Source organism: Lepus europaeus, chromosome 8 (assembly GCF_033115175.1).
Source record: "Lepus europaeus isolate LE1 chromosome 8, mLepTim1.pri, whole genome shotgun sequence".
In the NCBI taxonomy this organism is placed as follows: Eukaryota; Metazoa; Chordata; class Mammalia; order Lagomorpha; family Leporidae; genus Lepus; species Lepus europaeus.
The window spans coordinates 114,874,790-114,893,820 of record NC_084834.1 but is presented as its reverse complement, the minus strand read 5'-3'; the positions used below and the strand labels follow the sequence as shown (position 1 = coordinate 114,893,820).

The 19,031-nt window shown below is 36.7% G+C and overlaps 1 protein-coding gene across 18 annotated transcripts in view; it reads left to right on the top strand.

Moving 5' to 3' along the window:
- Positions 1-19,031, top strand: part of ADGRL3 (adhesion G protein-coupled receptor L3) — a 486,726-nt gene that overhangs the window by 430,167 nt on the left and 37,528 nt on the right. For 8 of the 18 annotated variants that reach the window (XM_062199278.1, XM_062199272.1, XM_062199275.1 and 5 more), the window contains one exon: positions 17,558-17,584. The exons of the other annotated variants lie outside the window; for them this stretch is intronic. In XM_062199278.1, coding sequence (XP_062055262.1) covers positions 17,558-17,584 — 27 coding nt within the window. The remainder of the gene's footprint in view (positions 1-17,557; positions 17,585-19,031) is intronic. 18 annotated transcript variants of the gene reach the window in all.

Sequence of the window (19,031 nt, the reverse complement as noted above, 5' to 3'; positions counted from 1 at the left end):
AGTTACTGAAGTCTTATTAGAATGCATTAAAGGGAGATTGGGAGGATAGAGGCAAAAACCAAAACAGCTCTTAACTGATCTTTTGCCATAAGCAGGAGAGGGCTGTTAGGTCTAGGGAAGATTTTGGTTGCCTTTGTTTTTGTTTTTATTTTGTTAATTGATTAATTTTTTAAATGTGAAAGATATTGTAGCCTCTACCTTTTAATTTGGTAAGAATGAAGGATTACTTAGTATTGAGAAGAGAGAGGAGCTTACACGATATCTACACTACAGTAGGTAAGGAAGGTTGGGATCTAGTGTTCAAGTAGAGATTGGGCATAGATGTGAAAGAACAAACAAAACATCTCATTCTTTATACAATGAATTAGTACTGAGATCTGCTAACCTATTATCAGCAGATGTTTCTCTTTAAAATTATACAATAAATTATGACTTAAAAGTGCCAACTACTCAATGTGTTCAGAAATACTCAAGTACCTAGAAAATAAGATTATCTAATCTTTTTTTTTTTTTTTTTTTTAATTTTTGACAGGCAGAGTGGACAGTAGAGGGAGATAGAGAGAAAGGTCTTCCTTTTTGCCGTTGGTTCACCCTCCAATGGCCACCGCGGTAGGCGCGCTGCGGCCGGCGCGCACTGCGCTGTTCCGATGGCAGGAGCCAGGTGCTTCTCCTGGTCTCCCATGGGGTGCAGGGCCCAAGCACTTGGGCCATCCTCCACTGCACTCCCTGGCCACAGCAGAGAGCTGGCCTGGAAGAGGGGCAACTGGGACAGGATCGGTGCCCCGACCGGGACTAGAACCCGGTGTGCCGGCGTAGCAAGGCGGAGGATTAGCCTGTTAAGCCACGGCGCCGGCTAAAGATTATCTAATCTTACAAAATATAACATTACAAGATTATTTTATTTTAGTTATTTATTTTAAAGATTTGTTTATTTGAAGATAGAGAGCAAGAGAAAGAGAGAGAGAAACAGAAAAAGACATCTTCCATCTATTGGTTCAGTCTCCAAATGGCTCCAACAGCTGGGGCTGGGCCAGACAAAAACCAGGAGCCTGAACCTCCATCCAGGTCTCTACCATTGGTGATGGGGACCCAAGTACTTGGGCTATCATCTGCTGTTTTCCCAGGTGCATTAGCAGGGAGCTGGATTAGAAGTGGAGCAGCTGGGATTTCAATCAGTGCTCCAATATGGTTATTGCAAGCAGCGACTTAACCCCCTGTGTCACAACACCAGCCCCTACAAGATTGTTTTAATTTTCTATTTGTCCCATTCACATTAAAATCCATGCAGTATAAAATTACATTTTGTTTTGTAAAATCTTTTTATACATATCTGTATCTATGTACACATATGGGTGTGTATATATGTACATTTCTATTATGCTTTTTAGAAGATGCAAATGTCCAGAGATTTCAGTGACAAGAAAAATTTATTACATGTGGAAAACTAAGTAAAAAATTTTGTGCAATTTGAAGAACTTAAAGAATAATAAGTTATACCATTTGGGGAAAATTAATAATCAATAAAGATTACCTAAGTTTTCATTCAAATTATAAAATAAGCATTTGAATATATGAAAAACCTTTTATTTATTTTCCTAAAAGTAAAATACTAAACTGTGTATTGTAACATTTTTTTACACATACTTTATAGGATAGCTATGTACTAATATACCTTTTTTGATATTAAATGACCATTCTTTGCATCTAGAAATAAATGGTTACATATGCAGGGGAAAAAGATTAAATTGAAAATGCAACCCTTTAGCATCAAGATTATGGACTTGCATGGTGTTTTCTGACACCACCTATGAAACCAAACATGTATCATTTTTAGACACACCAACCAATGCCCCAGTAGCTACCAGGTGCCCAAGTCAGTCAGTTCTGAGACAAACTCCCAGAGTTATCATAGACCCCAGGAGTTAAGGGCTCATTCCCATGACTAATCCCATAAGCATTGCAAGTGGAGGGTACAAGCTACTCACACTCTGCCCAGCTGACTACAAATTCAGGGTTCCCATGACCACTTCTCATGTTTGATAGTCCTCTAATGCAATTCACAGAACTGAGAAAAGTGCTCCAGTTTTGAACACAGCTGTATTATAGAGGATGCAATACAGGAATAACACCCTGGAAGAGATTCAGAGAACAAGATATAGGGAGAGGGCAAAGTCGTCTTTTCCAGGGCATGCTCCTGAATCCAGTAGGTCTTTGAACCCATTCCCTTTGAGTTTTTTTTTAATCAACATTTCATATTGTAAGCACGAACAATTAAAGTACTGATCACTGATAATTAAATTGAATCTCCAGACCCTTCTTCCCACTGGTGAAGAGGTCAACACTTAAGAGGATTTGGGAGCATAGCAGATGGAGGTGAGCTAAAGCTTCTAGCCTTGTAGAAGTGGCTTGGTCTTTCTGGAATCAGTTACCATCGTGAGGCTACTTAGCACCCTCCCACACACATACATACCTTGAACCATCTCATTGGCATCCAAATGATGGGAGATTCCAGAAGTTTTCTGAGCTCTATACCCAGAAACAGGAACAAAGGCCAAGTACTGACTTTTTGTTTCAACTCTGCATCTTGAGTTTCTAGAAGTTGGGTGATGAATATGTATAATACTCATATAAAAACATTTTTATTAAGACTGGGTTGCCCTACATTCTGTCCAGAAGCATATTAGTGAAAGAGCAGCCCAAGAATGTCATTACCCTGACAGGATCATTCTTCTTTATTTCTAGCCTCTCAGAAAGTGTTTTAAAAACCAAGTCTAATTTTCTGTTGTTAATGTGCTTCTGTGGATATAGCTACTGTACATAATGAAAATTTAATGAAGTCTCATGAAAATGAGAAGATTTAATTACTATAATTCATCTATTTCCAAATTCCTTGTGAGGTAGAACTCACTCTAGTGTTTCAAGCTGTTCTTATTTATATCAGTTAAAAATTAGTGGAAGAATCCAGTTATGATTTAAGACATAAAAATTTTTTAAACTTATTCCAGGCTTACTTTTTTTGTTCATGTTTTAAAGGCAATTGCTATTTATTTCTCTGGATTGAAAAATAAGAATATATATTTAGCAGTATTTGTTTAGTCTCAATTTACAAATTTAGGGCCGGTGTCATGGCTCAATAGGCTAATCCTCCACCTGCGGCGCCGGCACACAGGGTTCTAGTCCCAGTCGAGGTGCCAGATTCTGTCCCGGTTGCTCCTCTTCCAGTCCAGCTCTCTGCTATGGCCCGGGAGTGCAGTGGAGGTTGGCCCAAGTGCTTAGGCCCTGTACCTGCATGGGAGACCAGGAGAAGCACCTGGCTCCTGGTTTCGGATCAGCACGGTGCACCAGCTGCAGCGGCCATTGGAGGGTGAACCAACGGAAAAAAAGGAAGACCTTTCTCTCTGTCTCTCTCTCTCACTGTCCACTCTTCCTGTCAAAAAAAAAAAAAAAAAATTACAAATTTGAATCTGGTACACTAAGTGGGAAATCCAAATATACTATCCTAAAATGATTTCACAAATCTTTTGACATATTTATCTTCCTGCAGTTTTAGCTTATTATAAACAATCATGTAAATACTGACATTTGGAGCTGTAGGCTACCAATGTTAGTGTGGTGTTTGAATCTGCATGGCAGAAAAGATTTCTTTCCTTACCCATTGCTAGGGTCCTGGTGGAATCCCCTACAACAAAAGACAGGTTAACAAGACAAAAGCATACAGATTCCTTTAATGTAAGTTTTATGTAACATGGGAGGCTTCAGAAATAAAGATCCAAAAGGAACAGATAAATTTGTGCATTTTTTGTGGGCCAGATCTTCGTGAGCAAGTATGATTGAAGGATGGATGGGCATGGTGTAATAGCAATTAATGAGGGGAATTCATCCAGGCCCATTGCTTCTTATTATTCTTGACATCTCTGTGTCTTCCAAGGGGAGACATATCCCTTTCTTCTGTGATGGTGCCTCTGAAATGCAGGTCTTAAAGTGAGAATTTCTTCATGGCCTGTTTCAGAGAAAAGGGTAAAGGGAGGTCAGAGAAAGAGACCCTCTTACTTTTGTTGTATTCTCAAACGCCGAGGCGCCATATGTTGGGGTAGCGTGTCCTGAACCCTATCAAATCATATACTCATTTTTCTGAGCTTTTTAAATACATTAGTTAATTTTGATACAATTATTACTTGAGATCATTGATTTCTTAGATAGGCTGAGAGAAGTACCCGTGCAGCCTCATTGACAGCATCATGTTGTGGCTTTCAGAATTTGTCTTGGTTGCTTTAACCAGAACCAATTGGAAAGGCATGGTTTTCTGACAGAACTTCCTTTAATGTGACATGGTGTTTTAAACTGCAGGCTTTGCTTGTCTGAAAATTGAACAAATTGCACTCATCTTTAAAATTTTTTATGATAAAATTTAAATAAGTGTTATTGGATTAAAAGACTTTTGGCCACCAAATTCTCTGTCAAAAATACCCTAAGAGTCACAATCTCTTGGAGCTATTCAAAGTAAAATTTGTGACTAATATTAAAATTTTTGCACTGGATCAAACACTGATCAGAAATTTTGTGTAGTATCTATTTGAAATAGCATGCAAAATAGTAAGTCATTAATTTATTGAAGTTGTACCATGTGCTGGTTGCTATTTTGAGTCTTTACAAATGTTAGATTACTTAGTCCTTACAAAAACCCTTTGAAGTTTCTGCAATCTGATATTAGAATCCATTTCCTTAACCATTACCATATACTCCTTGCCATGTCACTTTGCATATCCATAAATACAGTAAATGGTATTTAACTTTTAAAAGATTTTCTTTCAATATACAGCAATTTAGATCAATTTAGAGCATAATTAAGAAGCTTTAACTCTTAAAATTGTTCAAGTTGTAAAGATCACAAAGGGCCCTGTGTTTAAAACCTGTGATTATTTTAATATTTTAAATTTATGAACTGTAATGTTTTAAATGATGAACCATGAATTGCAAAATGCAGTTGTCAAGAGGCTTGGTGTCACAGCCATCTAGTTAGAAGTAGAGGTAGAGATTCAGGAGTTTCCGTATTTAAAGTGAATTACTGGGGCCAGTGTTTGTATCGAGTAAAGCCGCAGCCTGCAATGTTGGTATCCCATTTGGGTGCCAGTTCAAGTCCTGGCTGCTCCAATTCAGATCCAGCTCCCTGCTATGGCCTGGGAAAAGCAGTAGAAGATGGCCCAAATGCTTGAGCCCCTGGTAGCCACGTGGGAGACATGGTAGAAGCTCCTGGCTCCTGACTTCCACCTGGCCCAGTCCTAGCCGTTGAGGCCCTCTGGGGAGTGAACCAGCACTCTGTCTCTCCTTTCTTGCTGTGACTCTGAATATCACATAAATAAATCTTTAAAAAAAAAAAGATGAATTACTGGAGTTGATAGGTCTGGAGAGTGCACCAATGTGCTTGCAAAGATCAGTTGGTTTCTGTGTTTTCAAGGAATTGGAGGAATTATTCAGATGTAGGGCTTTTATGGGGAAAGTGTGAGAGTGAAGAAGGATGTGATGTTTTCCTTACGGAGAACGATAAATCGAAGATTCTGGTCCAGCATAATTGCCTCATCCTGTATCGTTCATGGTCACTGGACATCTGTTACCAGAATTCAGCTTGTCTTCAGTCACCATGCCATGTACTTTCTCCAGCAGTGTTGCCAACTCAGAGGTAGAGTTTTTTCACGTGATTAAGGAGGAGAGAAGTTGTAAAGGGAGCAAGAGTCATAGGACCTAGGTTGGTCATGAAGGAAGGAATGGACAGGAAAAGAAGGAGAGACAGAGCAGGAGGAGCTCTGGGCATGTTAGTAAATGACAAAAAGAAGGAAGAGATGGTTGTAGTAAGTATCTGATGGCAAGTACTCAGTGGAGCTGGAGGTTTTTAGAGTAGATAATTCACGATTGGCAGTCACTGCCGTAGTCGGGGATGTCCACGAACCAATAACTTGACTTTGTGTGATCTTCAGTGCAGGAGTGGGATGGTTTTACTTGGAGTATCGAGTGACAGAAATACCCCAAAATGAATAGGACTCTTGAGATCCAAGGGATAAGATGCAGTTTGGGAGAGGGGATGATAGAGAATTAGGTTGGATTAAGAGGTATATAAAATGTCAGGGGAAGTGGAAGGAATAGCTTATACTATAGCTTTTACCATTTTTGTTGTCCATACACATTACTTTCTTCTCGCACTGACTTGCCTTCTTGGGCTGTAGAATCCCACTCAACAGAGATAGAAAAGTCTGCAAGATGGGCAAGAGCACTGCTTAGACTTTGCCCTAGTTATGTACATGTTTTTCTCCCAAATTTCCAGAAACTACCATGACACATATGTCTTGACAATTATGGCCCAGGCTACTTAGTTTTAGCTCAATACTATGAGGAGAATGTAAAATGCTTTATGATCAAAGTTAATACAGGTGATCATCGGTTGACTGACTAATCAGCACAAATGAACTGTCAGACTTCTCATACGTTTGGTGTATGTCCATTTCTTCTAGTTCCAAGTGTAATACTTTCCCTTTAAGCAAAACCAGCAAAAAATGATGTTCAGACTTCAGCTTTTTCAATTCTCCTGTTTCCAAGGAGTTGTTTCCAACAGAAGTGTTACTTTGTTTTCAAATGATATTTTTTCTTTACCTCATTTTAGAGGTGCAGAAAGTGCGTAAGTCAGAATAAAAGACTAGGCATTAAATCATTGGGTCTGTAATTAACATGTGCAGACAGAACAGCCGAGCGTTAAGCATCTTGAGCTGCTCGGTCCACACTAGAAAATTTCCTAATCCAATTTTCTCTTGGCTGAATCCCAGTTGTTGTTGGGTTTTTCCACTACATACAATTATGTATTTTTAAAAGGTCTGTCATCAAAGTCCCTGGCACTTTTATAAATGTGGTATTTGAGTATGCATTTTAGAATGCTCTGGATTGTTGCCTGTGGAAGTTGATATTTTAAACAAAAGTCCTCTCTGTTCCAGAACTGAGATTGATGGCCTAAGGCTATTATTTAAAACTATTTAATTTTGAGGTTAAGAAAATAAGCCAGAAACATAAAAAGCAGCAATTTATTTGGAAAGATATTGACATTATTGTATATTAACATATTACATTTATCAATGTGTGATTCAAAAGCTAGGACGTTTTCTCTGTACTAGAAGTTGTCATTGTGGTTCTCTGATTTTTCTGCTTTCATTGAATTTTACTACATCTTGTTCGATTGCCTGTAGAATGGATTCTAAAGTTGCCAGACCTCTCCCTGTTCAGTAACTTCTATTAATGTGATGTAATGCACCATCTTACATATTACTCACAAGACCTCATTAGTAAAATCGTTATGTCCATTTGTTTCTACTAGATTTTCTATCTCTTTTAAAGAGGTTTATCTTTCTTCCTCATTTTTCCTGTTAGCTTTCCTGTCGCTTTTCTGTTTAACTCGCTGGTACACATTTTTTAAATCTCTTGCCATTGCAAGGATTTCCTTCCATATTATCACCTTTCTTTTCATTTTTCCTTTACAACAAATACAGGTCAGTGGATGATTTATAACACTTTATTTTGAACCATCAGGCTTTTTTTCCCTTAAACTTTTGAGATCTTTCCACATAAACCCTTTAAAACTAAGACTTTAAAAAGTATTTTTTTTTCTTTCTTTCTTTCTTCTTCTTCTTCTTTTTTTTTTTTTTTTGTTTCCTACTCTCACACTAAGAGTTTTTTGTGTTTCACATTAAGATCTTTAATCTCTTCGGAAGGCAGCTTGGGTTCTTTATGTAATGAGCCATGTTTCTAACCTCATTTGAAAGTAATGCATCCTCTCCCTGCGGGGTGGTGCGGCCACGGTGCCTACACCAACTCTGTTTTTGTGCTGTCTTTCTCTGTTCCATGGGGATGCTCTGTTTGTCTGCCGTGACACCATCATTACCAGAACTTGCTTAGTAGCTGCTGGTGTGCACCCTCCCATTTTAACCATCTCTTCCAGAATTGCCTGAGTTACTTAGAATCTCTTATCAGACTTCCACAGAAATTTCAGGATCAGTTGTTAAAAGTCTTCCAGTGTAATTTCTCCTATTTTACTTAGAATTGCGTTAAATGTTTAGATTAAGTTAGGAGAGGTGATGTCTTTTTGAGGTTAAGTCATATCCCCCGCACATGTATGTACCTCTTCATTTACTACAGTCTTGCATTATATCCAGTTTTAGATATTTTTAAGATTTGTTTCATTAAGCCCTATTCATTCTTTGAGTTAATCCCTATCTGAGGTCTTTGTTTTGTAGATATTGTGAATAGTATCTAATTTCTCCTTTACCTTTCATGTTTGTTATAACTAAATAGGAGAATAATACTGATTTTTGCACATGGTCCGACATCAAACTTATCCATCAAACTTCCTGAACTTTATTAGTAGTTCCCATGATTTTTCTCTCAATTCATTTACATTTTCTATGGAAATGATTGTGTCATGTTCAAATAATTTAAAAAGTTATATCTGCACTTGGAAGCCTTCTGCCATTCCATGTTTTTTCTTCTCTTCCTTGTCATGTCCAAAATACTCTGTTGAGTAATCGCAACTATAGCCTGCATTCTTGTTATGGTCCTGAGATTTTAAAAAATATGTATTTTAAAGTTTTGTATTAAGTGTGATATTTGCTGTGAACTTTAAATAGCTAATCAAGTTAAGGTAATGAAACTCCTTTATAATTCTAGTTTTCTAAGTTGCTTCATATTTTCATGAGAAATGACTAATAATCTTCCTCAATTCTGGAATATTTTTCCCAATTAGACTATCCATGTGGTAAATATGATATGATAGGCTTATTTAACTCTCCTCACCATTTTGGGGCAGTTATTAATTGATGTTTGTGAACTATTAGATTATGTTCTTCAATTGCTTTTTTGAGGATTTATGCTTCAATTCTTAGGTAAAATGTCCTTATGATGTACTTCCTCTTATATTATCCCTAACTAACAAATTATATTAGACTCATAAAATATATTTTTTTTCTATTTAGACATGATATGAAAACATTAATAAGTTTTTTGTTAAATACAAAATTTAGTAGAGTTATAAAATGCTGTGAAGCTTGAGATTTTTGTAGACATAGTAGTGAATGGATGATTGCTATATATATAGTCATATGCATGCATTCATGTTTTACTAACTATTGATGTCTAATTGAACTCCTTTATTGTCAGGGAATGTGCTATGATTGGTGTTCTTAACACTTTATTGAGGCTACTCTTTGCTGTAAAGTGTGCTGCATTGAAAATATTTTAATTGTGTTTTAGAGCTTCTTAAATATCTATAAAATTATATTTATTTATTATATTGCTTACATTCTCAATAACTTTTCTAGATGTTTTCCTCATTGACATTATTTTAAGATTATGCTTAAGTTCCTGCTAACAATTTTGACTAGGGTCAGTAAAATCTCACTAGGCTTCTGTGTTAAAAGCAGGCTTGAGATACAGGTCTATAATCATGACTTGGGCCTACTGACAGTACAAGAGATACTGTGTAGTAGCTGTGCAGTGTGATTTTTTTTTTTTTTTCAAATTCTTCACCAGAAAAATTATAATGGACTTTCACAGTTCCATGTGAATGGTAAATTCAAGAATTCAGAATGTACTTCAGAAGCTCTTTTTGGTAACTTTCTGAAGGCTGTAAACTCTTGTTTCTTTGGTTCCCTTCAAGTTTATAAAGGTACTGGTGAGATGACGATATTCGTTCTGGGTGTGAGTAAACTGAGGCTTGTAAGGGATAAATTACTTGCCCCAAATAATTAAAACTCCTCTGCTTCCTACTGAGCTACATGCCTCCCCTGGTTCCATTTATTGGAATCTTTAGTAAGGTCAGGTGTACTTCACGCACTTGGTTGTGGTTTTCTCGTGTTTCAGTTTTTCTTCCTAGCAGGTTATAATAGGTTTGTTTATCCACAGAAAAGGTTTGATGAATGTTTCTGTTGGAAATTGGTGAAATGAGAGGTGATGATACCATATGGTATGAGAGAGAGAATAGCGGAGATTCAGCCTGTCAAAATACAATTGGCAAGGATAAGAAAAACTTATGTATTTTTTTCCCATTCTTAAAATTTGTGCACCCTCTAAGTTGATAAAAAGAAATCCTGATAGTATATTATATATTTCTGAAAGTACTTGATCTCTATGGATTCCAATGGCTAGTGAATTCTAAGAATCAGTGTAAGGCTAAAAAATGTTGGCCCTTTAATGGTGAATGAACCAGCAAACATTGTGAATTTTGATTATATGGATCAATAAATAAAATCTGTCAACTTGTTGATAATGTTTTTGACTTTTGAAATGTTACTGACAAAAACGACAGTTTTCATTGATTATAAGGTAAAGCTTTTAGAAATATATACCTCTCTTCACACAGATGCCTTGTCATTTACTTTATCTTTCCTATTCAAGTTTTCAAATGTAAAATGTCATGCAAAAGATATTAATTAATGAGTCCAGTTCGGTAATTCATATCTTTTTTTTATTAAACTTTTATTTAATGAATATAAATTTCCAAAGTATAGCTTATGGGTTACAATGGCTTCCCCCCTCCCATAACTTCCCTCCCGCTCGCAACCCTCCCCTTTCCCGCTCCCTTTCCCCTTCCTTTCATGTAAAGATTCATTTTCAATTCTCTTTGTATACAGAAGATCAGTTTAGTATATATTAGGTAAAGATTTCAACATTTTGCCCATATAGCAACATAAAGTGAAAAAACTACCATTGGATTACTAATTATAGCATTAAATAGCAATGTACAGCACATTAAAGACAGAGATCCTACATAATTTTTTTTTTCCAAATTAATTAATTTTCTATGCCATTTCCATTTTAACACCAGGTTGTTTGTTTTTTTTTTCATTTCCAATTCTCTTTATATACAGAAGATCACTTCAGTATATAATTAGTAAAGACCTCATCAGTTTGTGCCCACACAGAAACGCAAAGTATAAAAATACTGTTTCAGTACTAGTTATAGCATCACTTCGCTTTAGACGACACATTAGGGACAGATCCCACATGGGGTGTAAGTACACAGTGACTCCTGTTGCTGATTTAACAATTTGACACTCCTGTTCATGGTGTCAGTAATCTTTTAATGAATTTTCATGAGCACTTAACATCTGACTTTGTATCTTTTATTTCTTATTTTGTGGTTAAATGGTTGCATTTAGTGACATACTGTAGTTACTTAGTGGGCTTCTCAACACTGAGGACACAATATATTTATGAATCAAGTTTAACTTTCTTATGTAAACCAGTCAACTCTGGGGTCCTGTTTTAACAGTCATTAGCAATCTGGATATATCCCTATTTCTACTCAGAATATGAAAATTTATAGCATTTACTAAATTCACCATCTAAAAGAAAACAAAACTTAGTATAAGTTAAATAGAAATTTTCAATGAGTCCTTCATACTCTTTGAGTTTTTGCCTAATATACAAAATGTCCAAACACTTAAACAAAAAGAAAATCTAATGTAGTACTGTGTGTGTATTTTTCACAACAGTCCCTCTTTTGAGGTCAGAAGGTCAATACACAGTAAGAATCTGAATAGCAAATATTTATCTAATAGCTGTGCTTGTTAACATTTTGCATATTTGCATATTTGCATATACAAGTGTTAAATAAAAGTGCCAAGTCCTTTTCTTAAATGTACAAAACGTGCCCTTGAGGAATGTTCTGTGTTTATCTCCATCTCACAGATGAGGGCTGTGAGGAACAGAGAGGTTTAGTAGTTAGCCCAAGGCTGCAGAGTTAGTGAAATATTCTACTGGTATTCAGACTTGAACGGGCACGTTCACTGGCTGTGCTTTCAGTTACTGAAATAAAGCATTTTACATATTAATATTAATAATCGTGCAAGAGTATTATTTTCTTCCAACATAAGACTCCCAAATTGCATATTTTATTTGCATACATTCTAACCTTATAAATGAGATACAGGGAGATCCCAAATTGTAAAACCTATATAATTGCCTTTGTACAATTTAATAATTCATTATTTATCTCCTTATGATACCCTTAATTCCTTTCAGACATAAATTATTTTGTCACTTCATATTGTTATAGAAATTTACATATCATTGAGTTACAGAGATAATATTATCAAAATTTTATCTGCCAGTGATTTGATATTTATTGATCCTGATTTATTATACTATTATTTTTCCAAATTTCACACTTCCCTGATTCATGAATAATCATTCAACCTACAATATTGTTGTAAACAACCACCAGTATTGTTATGGGGACATTGAGGCATGGGAAAATGTTTATGATATATTCTAAACCATTTATTTTATTTAGTTCATTTAATTCTTCTAATAAATTTTATATGAGCAAAATTTAAGATTATAGTTTTTGATTGTAATATTTTAATAGCTATAAAATCCATAGTTGAAATATAATCATCTTTCCTTGTTTATAACTTTCATATTTATATGACTTTCATATTTTTATAAGAATTTTTAGTATCTTTAATGCTTGGTGATAGAAATATATGGCCATAAAGATACATTGTTCATATTATACTCACAGCTGTTGAATTAAATTCTAAATGTCTTTTCCTTTTAATCTTCCTAGAGAGGTGAACAAAGAGGAAATTAATAATATAAATCCAGGATTGTATGGTCCCACAAAATAAAATATATTTTAAAGAAATATGAAGCTGTCAGCATTTCTATCATAAGCATAACTTGATTGAGGATTTTTAACACAGTTAGATATGAACATGAATTTCCTTTGTAGTCACTGTTCTTGCTATGCTGTCTTAAACACCCATTCACTCCTGGGAGCAGATACTTAGTGCTGTCTTACATGGAGCTCATAGCATTGCCAGTGTGTTACAGTTATTCAGTATCTGGCCAATTTAAAATTTGACTAGCATATCTCATCATCCTTCCGTGGTGTGGACACTGTGCTACGATGGGCGAAGCCACTTCTTGGGACTCCCACATCCCCTACCAGAGGACCAGTGTGAGTCCTGCCTTCTCCCAACTCCTACTTACGCACTTGAGAAGGAGCAGGCCAAGTACTTGGGTCCCTGCCTCCCCTGTGGGAGACCCAGAAGAAGTTCCTGGCTCCTGGCTTTGTCCTGTCCCTCCAGCTGTTGCCAGCATTTGGGGAGTGAATCAATGTATAAAGAGTCTCTCTCTCTCTCTCTCTCTCTCTCTCTCTCTCTCTTTCTCTCTCTCAATGTATAAAAGAGTCAGTCTCTTTCTCTCTCATTCTCAATCTCTCTCTCTCTCTCTCTCTGCCTCTCTCTGCCTTTGCCACTTCATCTTTCAAATAATAAATAAATAAAAATTTCAAAAGTAAATAAAACACCCTTCCTCCTTTGATTGTTGATATTTGTGGCTGGGGAAACTCATGAAAGAACTTCTTTCATTCTTCTTCCAACTGTTTCATATATTTTCATATATTTTGTGAACCTTGCAATCCTATAAAATGGCCTTGTCCCTACCCCTGGAGTTTTAAAGACTGAATACCAGGGTTAACAGTGTGGCAAAGCAGTGTCTCCTGATCCTTTGGCTCAAGTTATTGCTCATTCCTCTTACAGTATGAGTAACTGGATCCTCTTCGTTTGGGAGCCTCCTTGTTGATTGAGGGGCAGTAGGGAAAATCCATCCCACGTGTGGATGCCTTTGTATCTGCTGCCGTTCTTCCTTCCTTGAAGAACACTTTTGATTTTGAGAAACTCACCTACATAAACTTTGTCATTCCTACATTAATGCAAACCAGACTTAATGAGGAAAAGTATAGCTATAGTTAGTTTTATTCTAGGGAAAGTCAATCCAGTTGCATACTGAAACTGGAAATACTGAAAGACTAATGAGGATAAATACATATATATCATGGTAGCTCTCCTATTCATGATTAAAAATGATTCACTCACGAGCACAAATGAGATAATCTTCCACGTCCAGAATAGCCCAGAACGTATTCATCTCAAAGCTGAAAGAATGAGCAGTTCTGCTGGAATAATTCCCTTTCTTTTGTTTACTATGACGTCAATTACCAGATCTTATGACTGGGAAATAAAAGTCTCATGTCCCCTGTTACTCCATCTTCCTTCCCACTGTTTAAAACATATCCTGAACTACCAAGATGCAATAGAAGTGACAGTTTTATTTAATATTTCCTGTATGTCTTGATTTCAGCCATTTCCCTCAAAAGTCATGTCAAAAGTAGTACTTGTTTAATAGCTTTTGAAGTAAGAGGACGAGTATTCTATAATAACTTCATTTCTATTGTCTCTGTCCACTGATAATCTGTCTATATGGATGGCATGAGTTTTTACATCATGTAGATTAATACTTCAGTTAACCTATCCTCTTCAAAGTGTACTCTAGGGCCGGCACCGCGGCTCAACAGGCTAATCCTCCGCCTTGCGGCGCCGGCACACCGGGTTCTAGTCCCGGTTGGGGTGCCGCTTCTGTCCCGGTTGCCCCTCTTCCAGGCCAGCTCTCTGCTCTGGCCCGGGAAGGCAGTGGAGGATGGCCCAAGTGCTTGGGCCCTGTACCCCATGGGAGACCAGGAGAAGCACCTGGCTCCTGCCATCGGATAACGCGGTGCGCTGGCCGCAGCGCGCCAGCCACGGTGGCCATTGGAGGGTGAACCAACGGCAAAGGAAGACCTTTCTCTCTGTCTCTCTCTCACTGTCCACTCTGCCTGTCAAAAAATAAAATAAAATAAAAAAATAAAGTGTACTCCAAGCATCCATGGAATTAGAGTTTAATGGCCCTTTTGTTTGCTTGGGAGTTGCTATAGCATATATTAATATAACTATGGTCAATCTATACAGAGATCCCTAATCTTGATTCTAATAATGACTTTCAAGATAATTTTATGACCGTTTAAATGAAGGTTTAGATATTAATAAAAATAAAATTTGAAAAGTAAATTATCTGACCGAAGAAAAATATACAAAGAAAGAAGTCTCATTTTTTCTTATTTGTATTGAAAATTGTATGTACAAGATCCTACCTCATTTTCAAATAGCAGCCACTGAAAATTCTATGTATAAGACATTTTCCTTCATTTTCAAACAGCTACCACTTATAACTTACGATAACCTGTGAGTTCCTGTTAATGTCTGCCAAAAACTTTTTAGGTGTTTGTGTTCATATTTTTAATAAAACCTAGAAATAACTGGAGTGCAATTATTTTAAACATAGAATCTTTGATGGGATTTTATACAAATCAACTTTCATTGGTAAATCATAATATAAATTACCCAGTTTTGGAAGCTAGATCTATAGTTCCGCTTTTGTTGATTAAAATAAATAAATCAGCATGTAGTTCTGCTACTGTAACTTATGGCAGTATTACTATTAGTTTGATTTGAATTTGGTGGAGAAACATGGTAAAACTAGATTCTCTAATAGAATTATCCCAATCATGAATTTGACATCACAGTTGCTACATACTGATGCCATGGAAATGAATATTATTATAATAAATATTCCATTATTGTTTTATACTTTTAAGATATGAATTTAAGATTTTCTCTATAGGCATATTTTACTACTTTTTAATATTATCAGTTATTAGAGACCTTTCTTTATCCTTCACACCTCAGTGGAATTATTTAAATCTCTCTTGAAATTCCAGTTTCTGTCCTAACTTTCCCTGACTGTCCTAGTGCAGTAGCATCCGGTGGAATGTTCTCTGATGACAGAAAGCTTCTGAACCGCACTGTCCAATATGGTAGCTACTCACTCTGTGAAGCTTTTGAGCACTGTGGCGTGACTGGTGTGATACAAGAACTAAATGTTTTATTTCATTTCATTTTAAGGCATTTGTATTTAAATACCCACATATGCCTGATAAACAATCATATTGGGCACCCAGTTCAGTCACTCCCACTCCATTTGCCAACTTGCTTCAGCCATATTTGTTTTACTGCATTCTATTGCTTCTGAAATATTCTCAAATGCATTTAACTATACAATATATATGTATTTGGTGTTTTAGTCTTTAGATGAGAACTTTGTATTTTCTCTTTTTTAAGATTTATTTTATTTATTTGAAAAACAGAGTTACAGAAAGGTAGAGACGAGAGAGAGGGAGAGAGAGAGAGAGAGAGAGAAATGAGAGTCTTCCATCTGCTAGTTCACTCGCCAAATGGCCACAATGGCTGGAACTGAGCCCATCCGAAGCCAGGAGCTTCTTCCAGGTCTCCCACATGAGTGCAGGGGCCCAAAGACTTGGTCCATCTTCTGCTGCTTTCCCATGCACATTAGCAGGGAGCTGGATCTTAAGTGGAGCAGCTGAGAGTTGAACTGGCACCCATATGGGATGCTAGCAATGCAGGCCAGGGCTCTGACCCACTGCACCACAGCATCAACCCCTGAACTTTTGTATTTTGTATGAGACTTTTCCCTTGTTTTAAATAGTGTCAAAATAATAGTATGTAATATTTGTTGGACACATATGTTAGGTTACTGTGCTGAGCACCTCGTGCATAATGAATCATTTCATCATCACAAGAAACTTACATTGTAGCATTAAAAAGGCTTCCATTATAATTATCACCATTTTATGGATGTATAAACCTACGCAATAGCTGTTGAATTAATTTTTGCATAAGATCACATAGCTAGTAAGTAGCTGAGCTGGGTTGGAAACCCCACGTGGACTGACTTCAGATACCAGGCTCTCACTGCATTCTTCGCTGTTGCATCATTCTGGAGAATGAGTTTTCATCAATGGTTCTCTTTACTCAAAACACATCACAGATGGGACCTTCCTAAGAGCCTTACTTATTTATGTGTAACAGAGGAAATGATTTTGCCCCTGGCAACGAAGACACTCGGTTTATAAGATGACCCACAATGTTCCCAAGTTGACTTCTGTAGCACTAGGATTTCACTTTATCAGAATGAGACTAAGTCAGCGAGTAAATTCCAGGGACAATAAGCAGGAGCTGGGTGTTTGCTCTTATTGCTACAAAAAAGTATTCAGTTTGTATTTTTTTTTTCTCAATACATTAGCAGGGAGAGCTTGAAAGCAGTCAAGATTAATTCTTTTGCAAGAGCCATAATGTTCAGATTTAACTCAGGTCAATCATCTCCAAGTTAAAATTACTCAGAAGCTTACTGTCCATAATTAAGTAATCCTACCTACTAATATTACAGAATGAGGATACCTTTGGTGACACAAAATCTGTCATTTTAAGCATGCCCCCAAGCCTTTTCCCAGATTGCCCATAAAATGTCTCATTCTCTAGAGAAATGTGATCTCTAAGAAATAAATGTCTCTGTCAAGTCACAAGGAATATGAGCACATGATGAAAAAATGGAATTTTTGAGTCTCATAAGGGATATTGCAGTATTATAAAATTGATTTTATTCCTTGTTATTTAAGTTCTCATGGTCATTTTAGGGTTTACCTTCTGGATATAAAGGGAAGGTTATGCAATCTTTTAGGAAGGGGGAGACAGAGGCCTTTGTGAACCAGGAGAATATTTTTCATGAAATTCTTTGTCATAAAATGCTAATGTTGGTGTTCTTGTCTTTATGTCTATGCATTCTTTAGCTATGAGGATAACAGACCCTTCATCAAGTAAGAATGACCTGAATGGCTGATAAATTCCATTTATCAGTGTGGTCCCATGAACCAGCTGTCAGAACAGTACTGAAAAATCATTAGAGCTTCTGTCATTCACATTGAGGCAGAAGAGCAAACTGTGCAGGAAAACACTCTGGCATACAGCTTCCTTGCAGAATAAATATGCTGCAGGTGTATTGCCAAAACATTCTCTTCACCTCTGTTAATTGGATATCACCCGCATTCAGTGCCACAGTAATAGCAGTTTCCTGTGTACAGACTTGTTTTGCTTTTAATATCTTTATCCTCTCAGTTGTGCTCTGTTCCTCTGTGCTGCATGTGTCTGCAGTTCCATTGTTTGGGCATCATTCTGCTAAAATTACCTTGGGATTTAGTGGCCTATCTTTGAAATGATCTTGCGGGTATGGAGCCACCCAATTTCAATTGATACCAATGAATTGCTCTTGTAATTATTCAAAAAGGAAAGCCATGCATCTTTTGAGGAATCAATGTTAGATATGCAAAACTGTCCCTTGCACATCTGACACCTGTCAGTTCATGATCTAATTGTTTATGAATAATGTAAGTTTCTTAAACAAAGCTACAAGTCTGTACGAGTCTCATATAAGCACCAATGTAAATATTTGGGTATTTTTGTATGTACTCTTTCAAATTACGAATCCTGCAGAGTAAGCCAGCCTGTGGGCAGCCTTGCTGCAGACCTTCAGTTTGTTCTTCTGGTGAAGCGTCCTTTGTTTGCATTCTCTCCAGTGCCATCCACACACTTCCTCGTGCTTCTGCTTATTTTTTCTTTATAAATTGAGGCTCATTGCAGTTTTGTATCATTTAACACTGACTTTAGTATTTTATCTTACTGTTTTATTTCTAAGTCTAAATAGCAGTTTTGCCTTGCTGTAATGGCTGTCTTTCCCATTTTTCTTTGTTTCCATATCTGTGAGAGCTTGAGAGCTCGTCCTTGAAAGTTTCCATATTTCTGAATCCAGTGGCAGAATCACATGTCAACCTCTAGCTCTTTTCTCATTCATATGTGCAGACATGCCACATCCTTTAGGGATTCTTTATTCAAAAAGCATTGATGTTTCAAATTAAATACCTAAAACCTAGGGTACACTTACATCTGAATTGTGGCAGGAGAAACATAGTAATAATTTGATACATTCTGATAAGACTTAGGAACATATCTTTTCTTAAGATGTAGCTCTAGTCAAAAAAATGTAATGAAGTCAGCTGCAAATGATGGTAAACATAGGCCATTTCCCCCCCTTCGCTTTGCACAGTGTCAGTCTCCCTAAATATTTTTTCATTAGACAATGTAAGTGGAGAATAATAGTCTGCAGAAAAAGCAGACTATTCAAGGCAGGTGTGCTGGGTAAAAAAAGGTTGGGTTTAAGAGGAGTGTATAGACCTCAGCTGTCAGTCCAGTTCTCCCTCATACCTAGAG